The sequence below is a fragment of the Artemia sp. Qi Xiang Cuo genome, chromosome 2 (genome assembly GCF_049724085.1).
Source record: "Artemia sp. Qi Xiang Cuo chromosome 2, ASM4972408v1, whole genome shotgun sequence".
NCBI classification, from domain to species: Eukaryota; Metazoa; Arthropoda; class Branchiopoda; order Anostraca; family Artemiidae; genus Artemia; species Artemia sp. Qi Xiang Cuo.
This window is the reverse complement of record NC_142795.1, coordinates 22,654,715-22,668,899: the sequence shown is the minus strand read 5'-3', so window position 1 is coordinate 22,668,899 and position 14,185 is coordinate 22,654,715. Positions and strand designations below refer to the sequence as shown.

General features: G+C 33.9%; 1 protein-coding gene across 2 annotated transcripts in view; it reads right to left on the bottom strand.

Annotated features, from left to right (window-relative positions):
- Nucleotides 1-9,525, bottom strand: part of LOC148955008 (procollagen C-endopeptidase enhancer 2-like) — a 45,111-nt gene extending 35,586 nt beyond the window's left edge. For both annotated transcript variants that reach the window (XM_089108019.1, XM_089108018.1), the window contains exons 1-2: nucleotides 9,424-9,525; nucleotides 5,959-6,129 (exon numbers count right to left, since the gene is read on the bottom strand). In XM_089108019.1, coding sequence (XP_088964145.1) covers nucleotides 5,959-6,129; nucleotides 9,424-9,525 — 273 coding nt within the window. The remainder of the gene's footprint in view (nucleotides 1-5,958; nucleotides 6,130-9,423) is intronic.
- Nucleotides 9,526-14,185: the final 4,660 nt, after the last annotated feature.

The window sequence follows — 14,185 nt, the reverse complement described above, 5'->3', positions numbered from 1 at the left end:
AAAACAAATTTAAAACAATATTAAAACAATGAAAAAGCAGTTAAAAAAACAACAAACAAAAAAAAATAAAACGTAAAAACACGAAAATGGAACAAAAAACAACAAAAAACAAGACATGAAAAAACTGATATAAGATAAAATATATACAATAACATGTGTAAATTAAAGAGAAATGGGGGGGGGGTCCAAGCAAGTGATTTCAGAAGAGGGGACGTTATCAGAGGTAAATTTTCAGGAACTATGGATGTACTCCAGAGATCCCTTAACTAAAATATAGTTTTTTTTTTAAGACAAGACTATGCAAACGTAAAATAAAAAAAAACATGAAAAAGCCTGACATAGGATAAAATATAAACAATAAAATGCGTAAATTAAAGAAGGATAGAAAGGTAGAGGTCCAATTAATCCTTCCCAGAAGGCGGAATTGATATCAGAGCTAAATTTAAGCCATATTAAGAGCTTTCAACGAAACTGCACCGTTTCTTTGACTGAGATGTTAGATTTCACTCCCCCTCTCCCGAAAATTTTTTTAACACCTCCCACCATATCTTTAAGCTTTAGAGTGAGCTAGCCCAAGGCAATGTATGCCGCCCTGGTAAACTATGGATGGCATACGGTAACCTCTAGCACTATTATTATTCCAAAGGTATTTACAGATATTTTAATAATGAAAATATGCTTCTAAATCCATTTATTTATGTTTTTGCAATCAACCCTTAACATGATGGCCCAATGGCAATTCACATCGCTGTGGCAAACTATGGATGGCATACGGCACCCTCAGGCAATCTCATTATTCGAAAGGCATTTACAGATATTTTCATTATAAAAATATACTTTTAAACCCATTGATTTATGTTTTAGCAATCCGCACTCAACATGATGCCCCCATGGCAATTCACGCCACCATGGCAAACTATGGATAGCCGACGACACCCCCTGTCATCACATCATCACCTCCAAAACATTTTTCAGACATTTCCTGTTAGAAATTATACTTCAACCCATTGATTCAAGTTTTTGCAAGCCTAGCTTATCATAATAACCTCCAACAGATTCCACACCACCAGGGCATTACATTGACCCCCTCCCTCATCATCCCCCTTGGACATTTCAACCTTTTCCCAGAGAAAATAATCTTATGAATCTAAATTAAACACTGTTTTCACTTGAACAGCGGAACTCAGCATTTCATTACTAGAGTGTGATACTCCAAGCAATTCACGCCACAATGCCATACTATTACTACTCTGAGACCCAATCTTACATTGCTCCATCACCCCAAGACGCTTTTTCAGTCAATTCTTGTTAAAAATTAATACTTCAACCCATTGATTCAAGTTTTTCGCGAGCCTGGACTTTCATAATAACCTCTAAAACACACACCTCCACTCCATCATTCCCCCTTAGGATATTGTCAACCCTTTCCCAGAGAAAATAAGCTAATGAATCTAAATTATTTATTTTACTTGAACAGCGGAACTCAGCATATCATTACAGGAGTGTGATACCCCCCAAGCAATTCACGCCACAGTTTCAGGTTCTATTTCTTATGGCTATTATTTTCCGACAATTCCCAGCCCTATACCACACCATTACAGACCATTTGCCAACATTCTGTAATTTTTTGTCGTGGTTTATCCTGTCATTGTTACCTCACTTGAAGTTTCAAAGTCAATTTGGAAGTTTTCTCGTTCAAAACGTATAACTAAGAATATTTTTTTAGCGCTGCGTCGAGATTTATCTTGTCAGTGCTACCTCTTTTGATATTTTCAAAGTGCATTTTTGAATTTTTTTTGTTTGAAACGATGACTCAAGATATTTTTCTAGTGTTGTGTCGTGGTTTATCTTATCAGTGTAGCAAAAATTTAGTTAATACTATTAAATTTCTCTTGGAAGTAACAGGTTTTTTCTTAATAGTAAGATAAAGTAATAGTCAAAGATAACGAATTTATCCTAGAAAAAACAATTTTCTGCTTACGCTAACAACCTTTCTGTTTGAGCTAGAAAATTTTTCTTAACACAAACAAGTTTTTCCTTCGAAGTAACAATTGTTTTCTTAATACTAACAAAGTTTCACTTAATACAATCAAATTTCTCCAGGAAGTAATAGGTTTTTCTTAAAAGTTACAAATTTTTTCTAATAGCAGCAAGTTTTCCATTAAAGATAACAAATTTATCTTAGAAGTAACAATTTTCTGTTAATGCTAATACGTTTTCTGCTAGAATTACCAAGTTTCTCTTGAAGGTAACGGTTTTTTCTTAAAAATAACAAATTTTCTTCTAATGGCTGCAAGATTTCCCGTCAAATATAACAAATTTCTCTTAGAAGTAACAATTTGTTGTCTATGCTAACAAGTTTTCTGTTAGAAGAAGCAAGTTTTTCTTAACACTAACTAATTTTCTCTTCGAAGAAACAACTTTTTGCCTTAATACTAACAAAGTTTTACTTAATACTATCTAATGTCTCTTGGAAGTAATAGGTTTTTCTTAATAGTACGAAAATTGTTTTCTAATAGCAGCATGTTCTCCGTCAAAGATAAGAAATTTTTCTTAGAAGTAACAATTTTCTGATTTTGTAATGTTATGTCGTGGTTCACCATGTCATTGTTACTTAGAAAAAATGCTATTAAAAAAAATTTGTTACTATTAAGAAAAAACGGTTACTTCCAAGAGAAATTTAATAGTATTAAGTAAATGTTTGTAACACTGATAAGATAAACCACGACACAACACTGTAAAAATATCTTGAGTCATACGTTTCAAACGAAAAAAACTTCCCAAATGTAATTTGAAAACATCAATAAAAGTAACACTGACAAGATAAACCACGACAAAACACTACAAGAACATTCTGAGTCATACATGTGGAACAGAAAAACTTCCAAATGGACATTGAAACTTCAAGTGAGGTAACACTGACAGGATAAACCACAGCACCACCTTACAAAATTTTGCTAATGGTCTGTAATGGTATGGTATAGGGCTGGGAATTCTCGTAAATTAATAATAATAGGAGATATAACCTGACGCTGTAACATTGTGGCGTGAATAGCTTGTATCACACTCTAGCAATGAAATGCTGAGTTCCACTGTTCAAGTACAAACAGTGTTTAATTTAGATTCATGAACTTATTTTCTCTGGGAAAGGGTTGAAATTGTCCTAGGGGGTAAGGTGATGATGGAGGGCGAGGTGTGTTATGCCACGGTGGCCTGGAGTGTTTTGGAGGTTATCATGAAAATCGAGGCTGGTGAAAAACTTGAATCAATGTGTTGAAGTATAATTTCTTAACAAGAAATGTCTGAAAATGTCTTGGGGTGATGGAGCGATGTCAGAGGGAGCCACAGACCAGTAATAGTGTGGCATTGTGGCGTCAATTGCTTGGAGTATCACACTCTAGCAATGAAATCCTGAGTTCCGGTGTTCAAGTTAAAACAGTGTTTAATATAGATTCATGAGCTAATTTTCCCTTGGAAAAGGTTGAAAATATCCAAGAGGGGGGGATGATGATGAAGGGGGAAGTGTTTAATGCCATGGTGGTTTCGAGGGTTTTGGAGGTTATTATGATAAGCTTGGCTTAAAAAAACTTGAATCGACGGGTTTCGATATAATTTTTAACAGAAAATGTCTGAAAAATGTCTTGGAGGTGATGATGTGATGTCAGGGGGTGTTATCTGACATCCATAGTTTGCCAAGGTGGCATGAATTTTCATGGGGGCATCATGTTGAGTGTGGATTGCTAAAACATAAAGCAATGGATTTAAAAACGTATTTTTATTATGAAAATATCTGTAAATGCTTTTGGAATAATGATAGCGCCAGAGGGTGTCGTTTGTTATCCATAGTTTGCCTCGGTGGCTTGATTTGCCAAGGGGGCTTGATGTTGAAGGAGGATTGCTAAAGCATAAGTCAATGGATTGAAAAGCATAATTTTGCTATGAAAATATCTTAAATGCCTTTGGAATAATGAGAGTGCTAGAGGTTACCATATGCTATCCATAGTTTGCCAGGATGGTATGCGTTGCCTTGGACTACACACTCTAGAGCTTAAAGATAAGGTGGGAGGTGTTAAAAGAATTTTACGGGAGAGGGGGATTGAAATCTAACATCCCAGTCAAAGAAACATTGCAGTTTCGTAAAAAACCCTTAATATGGCTTAAATTTACCTCTGATATCAACTCCACCCTCTAGAAATGATTGCTTAGACCCCTGCCCTCCCATCCTTCTTTATTTATGCATGTTATTGTTTATATTTATCCTATGTCAGGTTTCTTCATGTTTTTGATTTGTCTTGAAAAACAATGCATTATCGTTAAGGGCTCTCAGAAATACCTCCATAGTGCCTAAAAATTTACCTCTGATAACAACCCCTCCTCTGGAATTACTTGCTTGGAACCCCTCTTCCCCATATTTCTTTAATTTTAACATGTTATTGTTTATATTTTATGTTATGCCACGTTTTTTCATGTCTTGTTTTTTGTTGTTTTTTTTATTCAATTTTTCATGTTTTTCAAGTTTTTTGTTTTTTTTAACTGTTTTTTTATTGTTTTAATATTGTTGTAAATTTGTTTAAAATAATGAAACTTTTATTTACAATAAGCTTAATCCTTAAGATATGTTGTATAGCACGAACTAGGTATTTACACAATTTAAGCACCCCTTTCTCCTTTATCGCTAAAATACATTGAGAGGAATAGTTTTCCGACTGCGTGCCAAATTCTGGCTGTAAACACAGTCTTCTAGCATGTATAAAAAAAATTAGAAATCTCCTTGCATGTAATAGATAATTTTTAGAATATATTCATCAGGACAGAATAATGGCAATAGCTTGTTGGTTCTGATGCTCGAGGCACTATCTCATTGGAAGGGAATTGACCTTTCGAGTCCTAGCAAGATAAAAAAAAAAACGCAAGTTCGTTTCGGCTAAAACTGAAATATCAAAGAAGTATTATATGAAAGTGATGATTGTGCTGCCATTATGTAACTTTTGCGCCGTCATTACGCAACGTGTGGTGGCCTTACGTAAAGTTTGCACCACCATTAAGTTAAAATAAACAAAAAAATGGCTTATAAGATGTGCACCGTCCTTACATAACATATGTAAATCACAATTAGGTAAGGTGTGTGCGGTCGTTAAGTTAGAAGCGGGATTCCCCACGGGTCATGACATGAGGTGACATAAAGTTGCCTCATCCACATTATACCTGACCGTTTAAAACGTGGTAAGTCCTGTGACGTCATTGGAGTCCAGAGGGATGTGGCATTGGAATATAATCATCTGAAATAAGATTGCGGCAACCATATTATACCTAGAAACAGGGGCCACATTGCAAAGGTGTGAGGGACTCCATTTATTAGTACTTGTTAAATATCCCGACCATACTCCGATTAATTATACTGAAACAATAATGCGTCATCTAGTCACGGAGACAGAGCATGCGCTCTGGATTTCGCCAGGGCATGCGCTCAGAATTTTGCCAATACTGGAACAAAATTGGAACACCTGGGGCTCCCGTACGAATCTTACCAGCTGCAAACAGGGCTCCCGTAGGAATCTTGCCAGCCAACCACTAGAAACAGGGCTTCCGTAGAAATCTTGCCAGGGATGCTGTGACGTCAGATGCTGTGTGAATCTGGGGAGGGCTCTCGTTAAAGTGCCTAAGGGGATACTACTAACACTCTCCTTTTAGTTACCAACCCATGGTTTAAAATAAGTATGTCTCTTCTCAGTGTTTCAAGACACGCTTAGTACAGGTTTGGTTGATTTGAAACTCCAGGCTATCGATTCTATATAGTATGTCGTACAAGTCTATTACAGTGTCTGCAGTTTATTGAATATGGTATAACTCATGGTTTATGCCCCTTTTAAAATACTTTGAGGTGCATCCGGCTCGTTTTAGTTCTAGGATAGTAAAGCAAATTAGGGGCCCCAGACTTCATTCACATATTGTACTTACATTGATGTAGTCATATCCTGGTTCCAAATCAATGAAATGAAAGTACAGCACAATGGCTCGGTCTTCTGATACAGTTATCAGATAACCACAGTCTCTTATATTGTTTGGATAATCACCAGGGTAGCCGGGCGAAGTAACTTCTCCAGTATTGGATGTAAAAACTTCTCCACACTGAATGAACATAAAATTTCTGAGTAATCCTGAATAGTTTTTTTTTTCGCAGCAAATGATGTTGTCAGTTCTTGTCGTTTTTTAATACATTATTTTCTTTCATAGTGGTAAGTACAATTTTCTATAGAGTTTACAAAACTAATTCGTGTTTATTTAACTAAAATAATGACTTATAAAGGTAGGCCGGCACTTGGGGAGTGGATTGCTGCCTGAGTGACAACCCACTGCCATAGTTGCCACTATCACTGAAGATTAAGTGGGCTACCGCGTGACGAAACACTGGTTAGAGAGATACGCTTTAAAGCCATGAAGACTGGTGGTTTCTCTGGTATGAACCACTTTTAGGCAGGATATGGTCTTAATGATTGGGTCTTCGTTTTCCATTGTTTATTTTATTATTTGGTCAATTATATTTAATAATAATTTGCTTTTCGTAAATACATAGTGCTGTGACACATCTATTTTCAAATTTAAGATTGGTAAGCTTTCCACATTATGAAGCTTTTTATAATCCATCCTGCCATTGGCTTTTCGTTTAGACATATAGGCTATATCCTATGTCAATTCTAAACTATTGGTCAACCTTCTTAAGACCATAGGTTGGCGTAACTTGTTTGCCTCTCATTCCAGGCAATCTAACGGTCCTATGTAAATTTTAAATTCTTGGTCAACCTGCCTGAGACTCTAGGCAGGCGTACCTTTCCAAAAAATAACAAGCAAGTATTTGTCAAATAAGAGAGTCATGCTTACTCCCTATATATAGTCATGCTTACTATATATATATATATATATATATATATATATATATATATATATATATATATATATATATATATATATATATATAGTATATATATATATATATATGTTCATTGTGTTACGGGCCGAATCCACAATTTTCGTAAATTTTTGTGTTTCTATTTTTTTTTATCAACGGCTCACGAATCGGAAATAGTAAGGGATAACAATAAAAAAAATGGTTGGGAAATGGAGAAGATAAAAAATAGATAAAAAAAAATAGAAACACAAAAATTTACGAAAATTGTGGATTCGGTCCGTAACTCAATGAACATATATATATATATATATATATATATATATATATATATATATATATATATATATATATATATATATATATATATATATATATATATATATATATATATATATATATATATATATATATATATATATATATATATATATATATATATATATATATATATATATATATATATATATATATATATATATATATATATATATATATATATATATATGTTCATTGTGTTACGGACCGAATCCACAATTTTCGTAAATTTTTGTGTTTCTATTTTTTTTTATCAACGGCTCACGAATCGGAAATAGTAAGGGATAACAATAAAAAAAATGGCTGGGAAATGGAGAAGAAAAGATCTTCTCGGGCTTACAACATTCCCATTAAATATTCAGAAAAAAATACATTTTTTGGTGAAAGTGGCTGAATCCTATTATTTTCTTTTCATTTTTCTTTGCCTTCTAGGGATTTATCGCCATCAAGATTATGCCTTCTAGGGATCAGGACCGCACGGCACCTTTTTATAGAAAAGAAAATATTCTTTCAAAGGGAAGGGGAAAATATCTGTATATCTCGTCGTCAGGATATTTAACAGAAGGGATAGTTAGATTTCAACCAAATTTGGTGAAAAAAATAAAACTAAATATCCCAAATAAGTCTTCTAAGAATCTGTACTTAACCTGATTTTTGTGGTATGCAGAAGCATTTTAATTCTTGTCATCAGGAAATCGTCGAGTAAAAGCTGTCTTATATCAATAAAACTTTTTTTTAAAGTAATAGCGATGTTTCGAGAAGTAAATTTCATTTCTAACTTCTTGTCATCACCAGATCTGTTAGAAGGAAATGTAATACCTATATCAAACCAAGTTGGAAGTACGAGCTAGAATTCTATGATTAGCTTTTGGATGGGATCTAAATTCTTGTAATTAGGACCTCTAGTTAGGTTTCCCTGAATTTTCTCCTTAATACCCTTGGCCTTTTGGAAACACATAGGTCCAAACGCTTCTCATTTCGAATAATTGATCGTATATGTGAACAATCGGTAAATTGCACAATTTAAAACACATACCCCAGGGGCTGCAGAGGGCCATTTTATTCTCGAAGGCGTAGTAATTGGATCTTTCAACTGTTTTGGACAAAATAGCTATCTCAGAACTTCTATTAGGGTTAGGGAGTACGGTCATCGAAAAAGGGCAAAATGGGCTAGTTGCCCTCTCATCACTTTTCAATATTCCCTTTAAAATACCCAGAAAATTTTAAATTAATACCCTCAACCGATCCTAAAGTACTACTGATACCCCATTTTGACAGCCAGCATGCACACAGTGTTTTGATTTTGATAAAAGTTTCTTATAACTTTCACCTTAATATCCTAAGCCTTTTTGCAAACCCAGGACCAAAATTTCTCCTCTTGTCTAAAAAAACTCTAAATGTAAGTAATGTGCAACTTCCATAACCTATATTTCCTGCCCCTGAAGCTGTAGAGGATCATATCATTTCTAGAGGCAGACTCATGCAACCTTTCGACCACTTTGAACGAAATGGCTAGCTCAAAATTTCTATTGGCTGTATTTAGGGAGAGATCAGAAATTTCTGGTGAGGAGTCTCTAGACCACCACTTCCATTTAAAGTAGCTCTCAGAAAATATATAAATCAATAAAAAGATAATATTTTGAAGACTTGTGACTCTTTCCTACAAGTAACACTAGATCATTGCCTCTGATTATGACTCTCCTTCTTAATAACTCATTATTTACAGAATTTGTTTGTTTTTTCTTAGCTTTTGAATCATTTTTGTTTTGCCTTAGTAGGAGGCATTTGCTACAGGTTACAAGGACAGGATGTTGACGGTGGTTAGTAAATAGGTGGGTAAAAGTGTAAATTGGGAATCGATTGACTTGGATTATGGTGTTTATCATGGGTACAAGCAGTGTTGGTATTATAAAAATAATTAAATAAAAATGATCAGTGTCATGAGCATACAATTATGTGGCGGGGGGGGGGGAATTTAAGAATGAAGCAGATACTTCAGAAGTTTGTTTTTTGTCCAAAGTAACTGAAAAGCTTAACTCATTCACTGGTGCTTTTTAGAAGGTTTTCAAGGGGGGGCAGGCGTTATTATTAGACAACCATGTGTATAGTTGCTAAAATAATTAATAACATATTGCAACTCTAATAGTAGTAATAATAAACAACAATCATGAGTTCTCGTAATATGAATAGAAACGGATTACCTCAGTAAATGGCAGAACGTGTTTTAGAGGAGCTGGCTTCTTCGCTGGAATTGCTGATATTCCAGCCAAAGTGCACAAAAACACCCACGGTATTTTGTTCATCTTGACAAAGAAACTAAGTTACATGACAGCATATTCTTTTAAAAATATCTTATCTGTTTTTTTTTTTGTATTCTAAGTAAATAACCAATTTTTTTGCATTGTAAGTACACAAAAGTTTCCTTAATTAAGCTAACATAGTTAAATCATTTCATGACATGTAACGTGGGGGATTCTATAAAATTCCGCTTGCATAATAAAAGATAATGACGAAGGTTATGGATAGTATTTGCTTTTCCTTATACATATTACTGTGAGTTCAGGGTTGCCATTGTCAGTAGGATTTTACTCGGTCTAGTAAAAAAAGAAAAAGAAATCTAGGATATTTAGAAGATCTAGTAAATTTCCGGATCTAGTAAAAAATCATGATTTATAGTAAACAAAACTTTTATTATCTTCCATAGATTCAGAGAAAAAAAGAGTCCATTCATAAAAAAAATCTGATTTCGATGACCTTTGATATTATAGCTACTATTGCTCTCATTTTTGCGATTTCACGTCAACTCTAGTGCTTAAATTTCTTTACTTTTCTCTCGGCTTCTTCTTGATACTCGCTTTGAAAAACAAACTATTTAAAATCGGGACTGGCATGACGGCTTAATTTGGTTTCAGAATTTTTTTTTTTCAGATGCTCGAAACAGCAGCTACGTTTGTTAGTTAGGTTAGTCATTTTGTTTCTATTCTCTAGACTGGCTTATAGCTTTAAAACAGTCCAAACTGAAAGCATACTATTTTAGAGAGTTATAATTCTTCCAATTTAGGACATTCTCGTTAACTTCACTCAGTTAATTATAAACAAAGTACAACCGTGCCAATGTGCAAGGTCATTTCATTTCAACTTTTTTTGAGAGATGACCTATTACAGTCAATTGATTAACATATGTACTTGGGTTTAAAAAATCTTCTAGTTGCAACAACTCAAGAGCTTCCACAGTTCCAGTCTATGAGCACCCTTAAGAGTTGTTACCAAAGCAACCACTGCAATTTATATTAAACATTAAGCTTTATTGGACACTCGCTAGCTTTTTTTCAGTGTCATGTGCTGGAAGAAATAAAAGTTTTTTAAGAGTAAGATTCCGTTATCAGGGATTGCTTCTTGTGTAGTACATATCTCAAAACGAAGCAACTTGTTCTCAGGTTGTCGAGTAAAGTACATGACTGGGTGATCCCCTGCAATTTGACTCGGGCTATCAAGAGATGAAAACAAGTAGATCACTTCTGTCAGGATTCGATACTAGTGGAAATTTTAAAGTCAGATGAGGCCTATTTGGGCGACTAAAGCCTTTTAAGGGTGACTTTTTTAAATCGTGACTACGTACTTTACTTCTTACGTTTCAACTTGCATGATTTACCTGAGCCAATTGTATCTTTCTAAACTAATTATTGTATGTTATATAAGTTTCCTTTTTCTTGGTAGCCCTAGTTCAATTTGAGGTGCACTTTTTAATTGACAACTAAACCGGTAGCTGATTACGTCATTTTCGTGTTGAAGTGACATAGATTGTATTGGTTTTTGATTTTCTTGAAAACTGAAAGAGAGAAAATCTGGGAAAAATCAGTTTTTAAAAAATCCTAAATTAATTTCTTTAAAAATCACCAGAAATCTTTCTAGGCAGCTTAACCTGAATCTAAAGACCAGCTCGATTAGCGTTTCAAAAGTGACATCTAATTTCTACTTAAAAACATAAAATTGAAGGGTATAGATTTCAAACCTAAAAACGAAAACTGGGGGACAAATTTCAAAAGCCATGAATGTCAGACACACCTCAGATTCTAAGCACTCCCTCGTCTGAATTACTTTGAATATGAGTTGTAACTTTTCGTTGTTGATAGTTTTTTTTTGCTTTTTCAATATATCTGAATTTTATGACCTGAAGACTATTGATAAATTTAAAGCCAGGCTTTGCCACCAGAATTTACTGAATCCAGACTTCCTGACTATTATTTGGTGTCTTGCATACACCTCATCAGGAATATAAAGCCTATCCAATAGTATATCCACGTAATCCAAAAAAAGGGGTTTTTGAATTTATAGGTTTCCGGAATTTTCAATTCCAAAAAATCTGGGAACTAGAAATGTAGTTATTTTAGGAGAGTTTGTAAAATTTAGTAAAAAAAAAAGTTGCCGATTTTAGTAAACTGAATTGCAGTCGGGTAGCAACCCTGTGTGGGTTCGGTTAAATAATCGTTGGAGTCGTTTTTTTACTCTAAACGCGCTAATATGAGCAATCTATGAATCCCATGTAGTCAAAAGCTCACTTAAATAATCACTAATTAAATATGTTACGTAACATGAGCATAGATCATTGTAGGTGTTGTGATGAAATTTTGTATGTTAAAAACACACACTTTTACGTAAAACCAAAAGTTATTAGCAATAAACCAAAGTTGTGGGTAATAAAGATCAATAAGAAAACACATCACTTTTAAGATATGTAAATTCAATCTCCTTAATTTCTCCATATAGGTCTCTTAAAACAGAAAAGGCTAGTAAAAAACACATACTAAAGGTGGTTGTATCCATTATTTATTGAGCATCACTTATCATTGATTGTCACTGAAATTTTTAACGAAGGTGAATGTAAACTAAGGAGACCTATAAGGAGAAATTATATATATTAATATATTAATATATAATCAATATAATGCAATACCTAACAAAATACAAAGGAACAAAAAAACGATGCATAGCGCTTTATGGTGATATTGGCATCTTTTTGATAAGACGATGAATATTTTCTTGTATCACTCTTATTCACAAGTCGCGAAAAAGTGCAAACTCAAAGTGCAAAAAACTAAATTTGGCAAAATTTTGTCGTGTACTAAGCAACATATCAAACAGTTCGTGGTAACGACCTGTAAGTAAGGAACGACCCGGCTCAATAGTAACCGAAACTCTAAAAAACGGAATTTTGATACCAGTAGATACATCAAAAGATGTATCTTTTGATGTATTATGATGGAAAATATGTAATTTAAGATATATATTTGCACATTAGGGGGGTGGGGGTAAAGTATTTGGACATTGTGAAGTTAGAAAACAACTCTTACTACATAATGTGCAGAATAATTATACCCAACACATTAGGCATGCAGACACGCCAACAATTAAATTTGGCTAAATTTTGTCGTGTACTAAGCAACATATATATATATATATATATATTCAAATCCTTCGAAATAGCTTCCAATATATAAGCTTCCAATCTTATGATTTGGTGTAGTTGGTATTTTATTAGGAGTGGAATTTGAAAGAGAGCTCATTACTTTCAGGGGGGGGCATAGCCTAAAGAAAACATTTTTTATCGTGTTTTGGGTAAGCTCTTCCATCTTTTACACTTTTTTCACAAAAGTTTTGACTGAAAACATCCACTGTCATCCACAGTTGCACCCACATCTTTTGCTGTCATATACTTCTTCGCAAAGTTCCCGATCCAGAAACTGTACTAGGAAAAGCATTTAAAAATCAATTTTTATTCATTACATAGCTGAGTATGTAAATGCAAATATCAACATCAAGCTTTTAAATCATAAGGCAGCAGCTTCAGATATTTCCAGCAAAAGTAAAACCGCCTAAACTCTATATTTTTAAAGAAAACAAGAAAATTAAGATATAAATCCTTTCAAAATGCCCCTATGTTAATTTTAAAACAGAATTGACAACATTTGCCTCTTTGTGCCTTGCTACCATTTTAAGTTGTAATTTAAGAGCTAACTATTAATGATTGAAGGGTTGAAAGAAGAGTCGATTTTTAAACAGTAGGCTACTGATAGTCTCATTATAGTATTTATGAACGTGCAGTGACCGAGATATTTAAGCAGTCGTTGAACACCTAAAAGCTTTTTTGCTTCATATCAAAGGAAAACAGAATTTTCCTCCATATGGAAGAAGAAACAACGATGTCCCAAGCACCTGTAAACAGAAAAGAAGGGGGATGTTAATCCCCCTAATATATTGGCCCAAATGACACTCTCAAAAACATACTAAAAGACTAGTTCTTTTCATGTTTTTTTTATTTGGAGTGGGGAGGGGGTCAATACTGCTTGGGCTACTATTCTGCAATCTCTTTTTTCTAAACATAAGAAAATGAAGTAGAAAAAAGAAAACGAAAATAAGAAAATCATACACCTCTTTTTTCTTTTTTTTACCAACATCAAACCAAATCTATTTGCGTTTTGTATTTGTTTACTGTTATCAGCCTTTGCTGGGAGTCCTTATTACAAATTGGTCTTACAAGTGTTTACTGGTCCAATAAAACTTCAGCTATGAGCAATGGATTGAATTTTAGTAATTTAACTTTGAGCCTACATTTCCGAGGGAGCTTTTATTGGTACTTGTTAATTAAACGAAACACACCCAAAAAGTGAAGTTAGGTTAATCCTAATGAAATAGAACCTTTATATAGCCTTTAGTTTATATAAGAATATAATTTTGGCTATACATTTGCACATTAGGGGCGGGGGGTAAAGTATTTGGATAAAGCCCCTAACCTAACATAACCTAAAACAACCCTCCTCCCTTTCCCCACCCCTAATTTGCAAATATACATCCCAAATTATACAAGTCCAATGCTTTCTATCACCTGCCAATTGTCTTTGTTATTATGAAACCGGTTTTCTGAGATCTAACCTAAGCGTAATCCTTGAGTATGTTCCGCTTAAT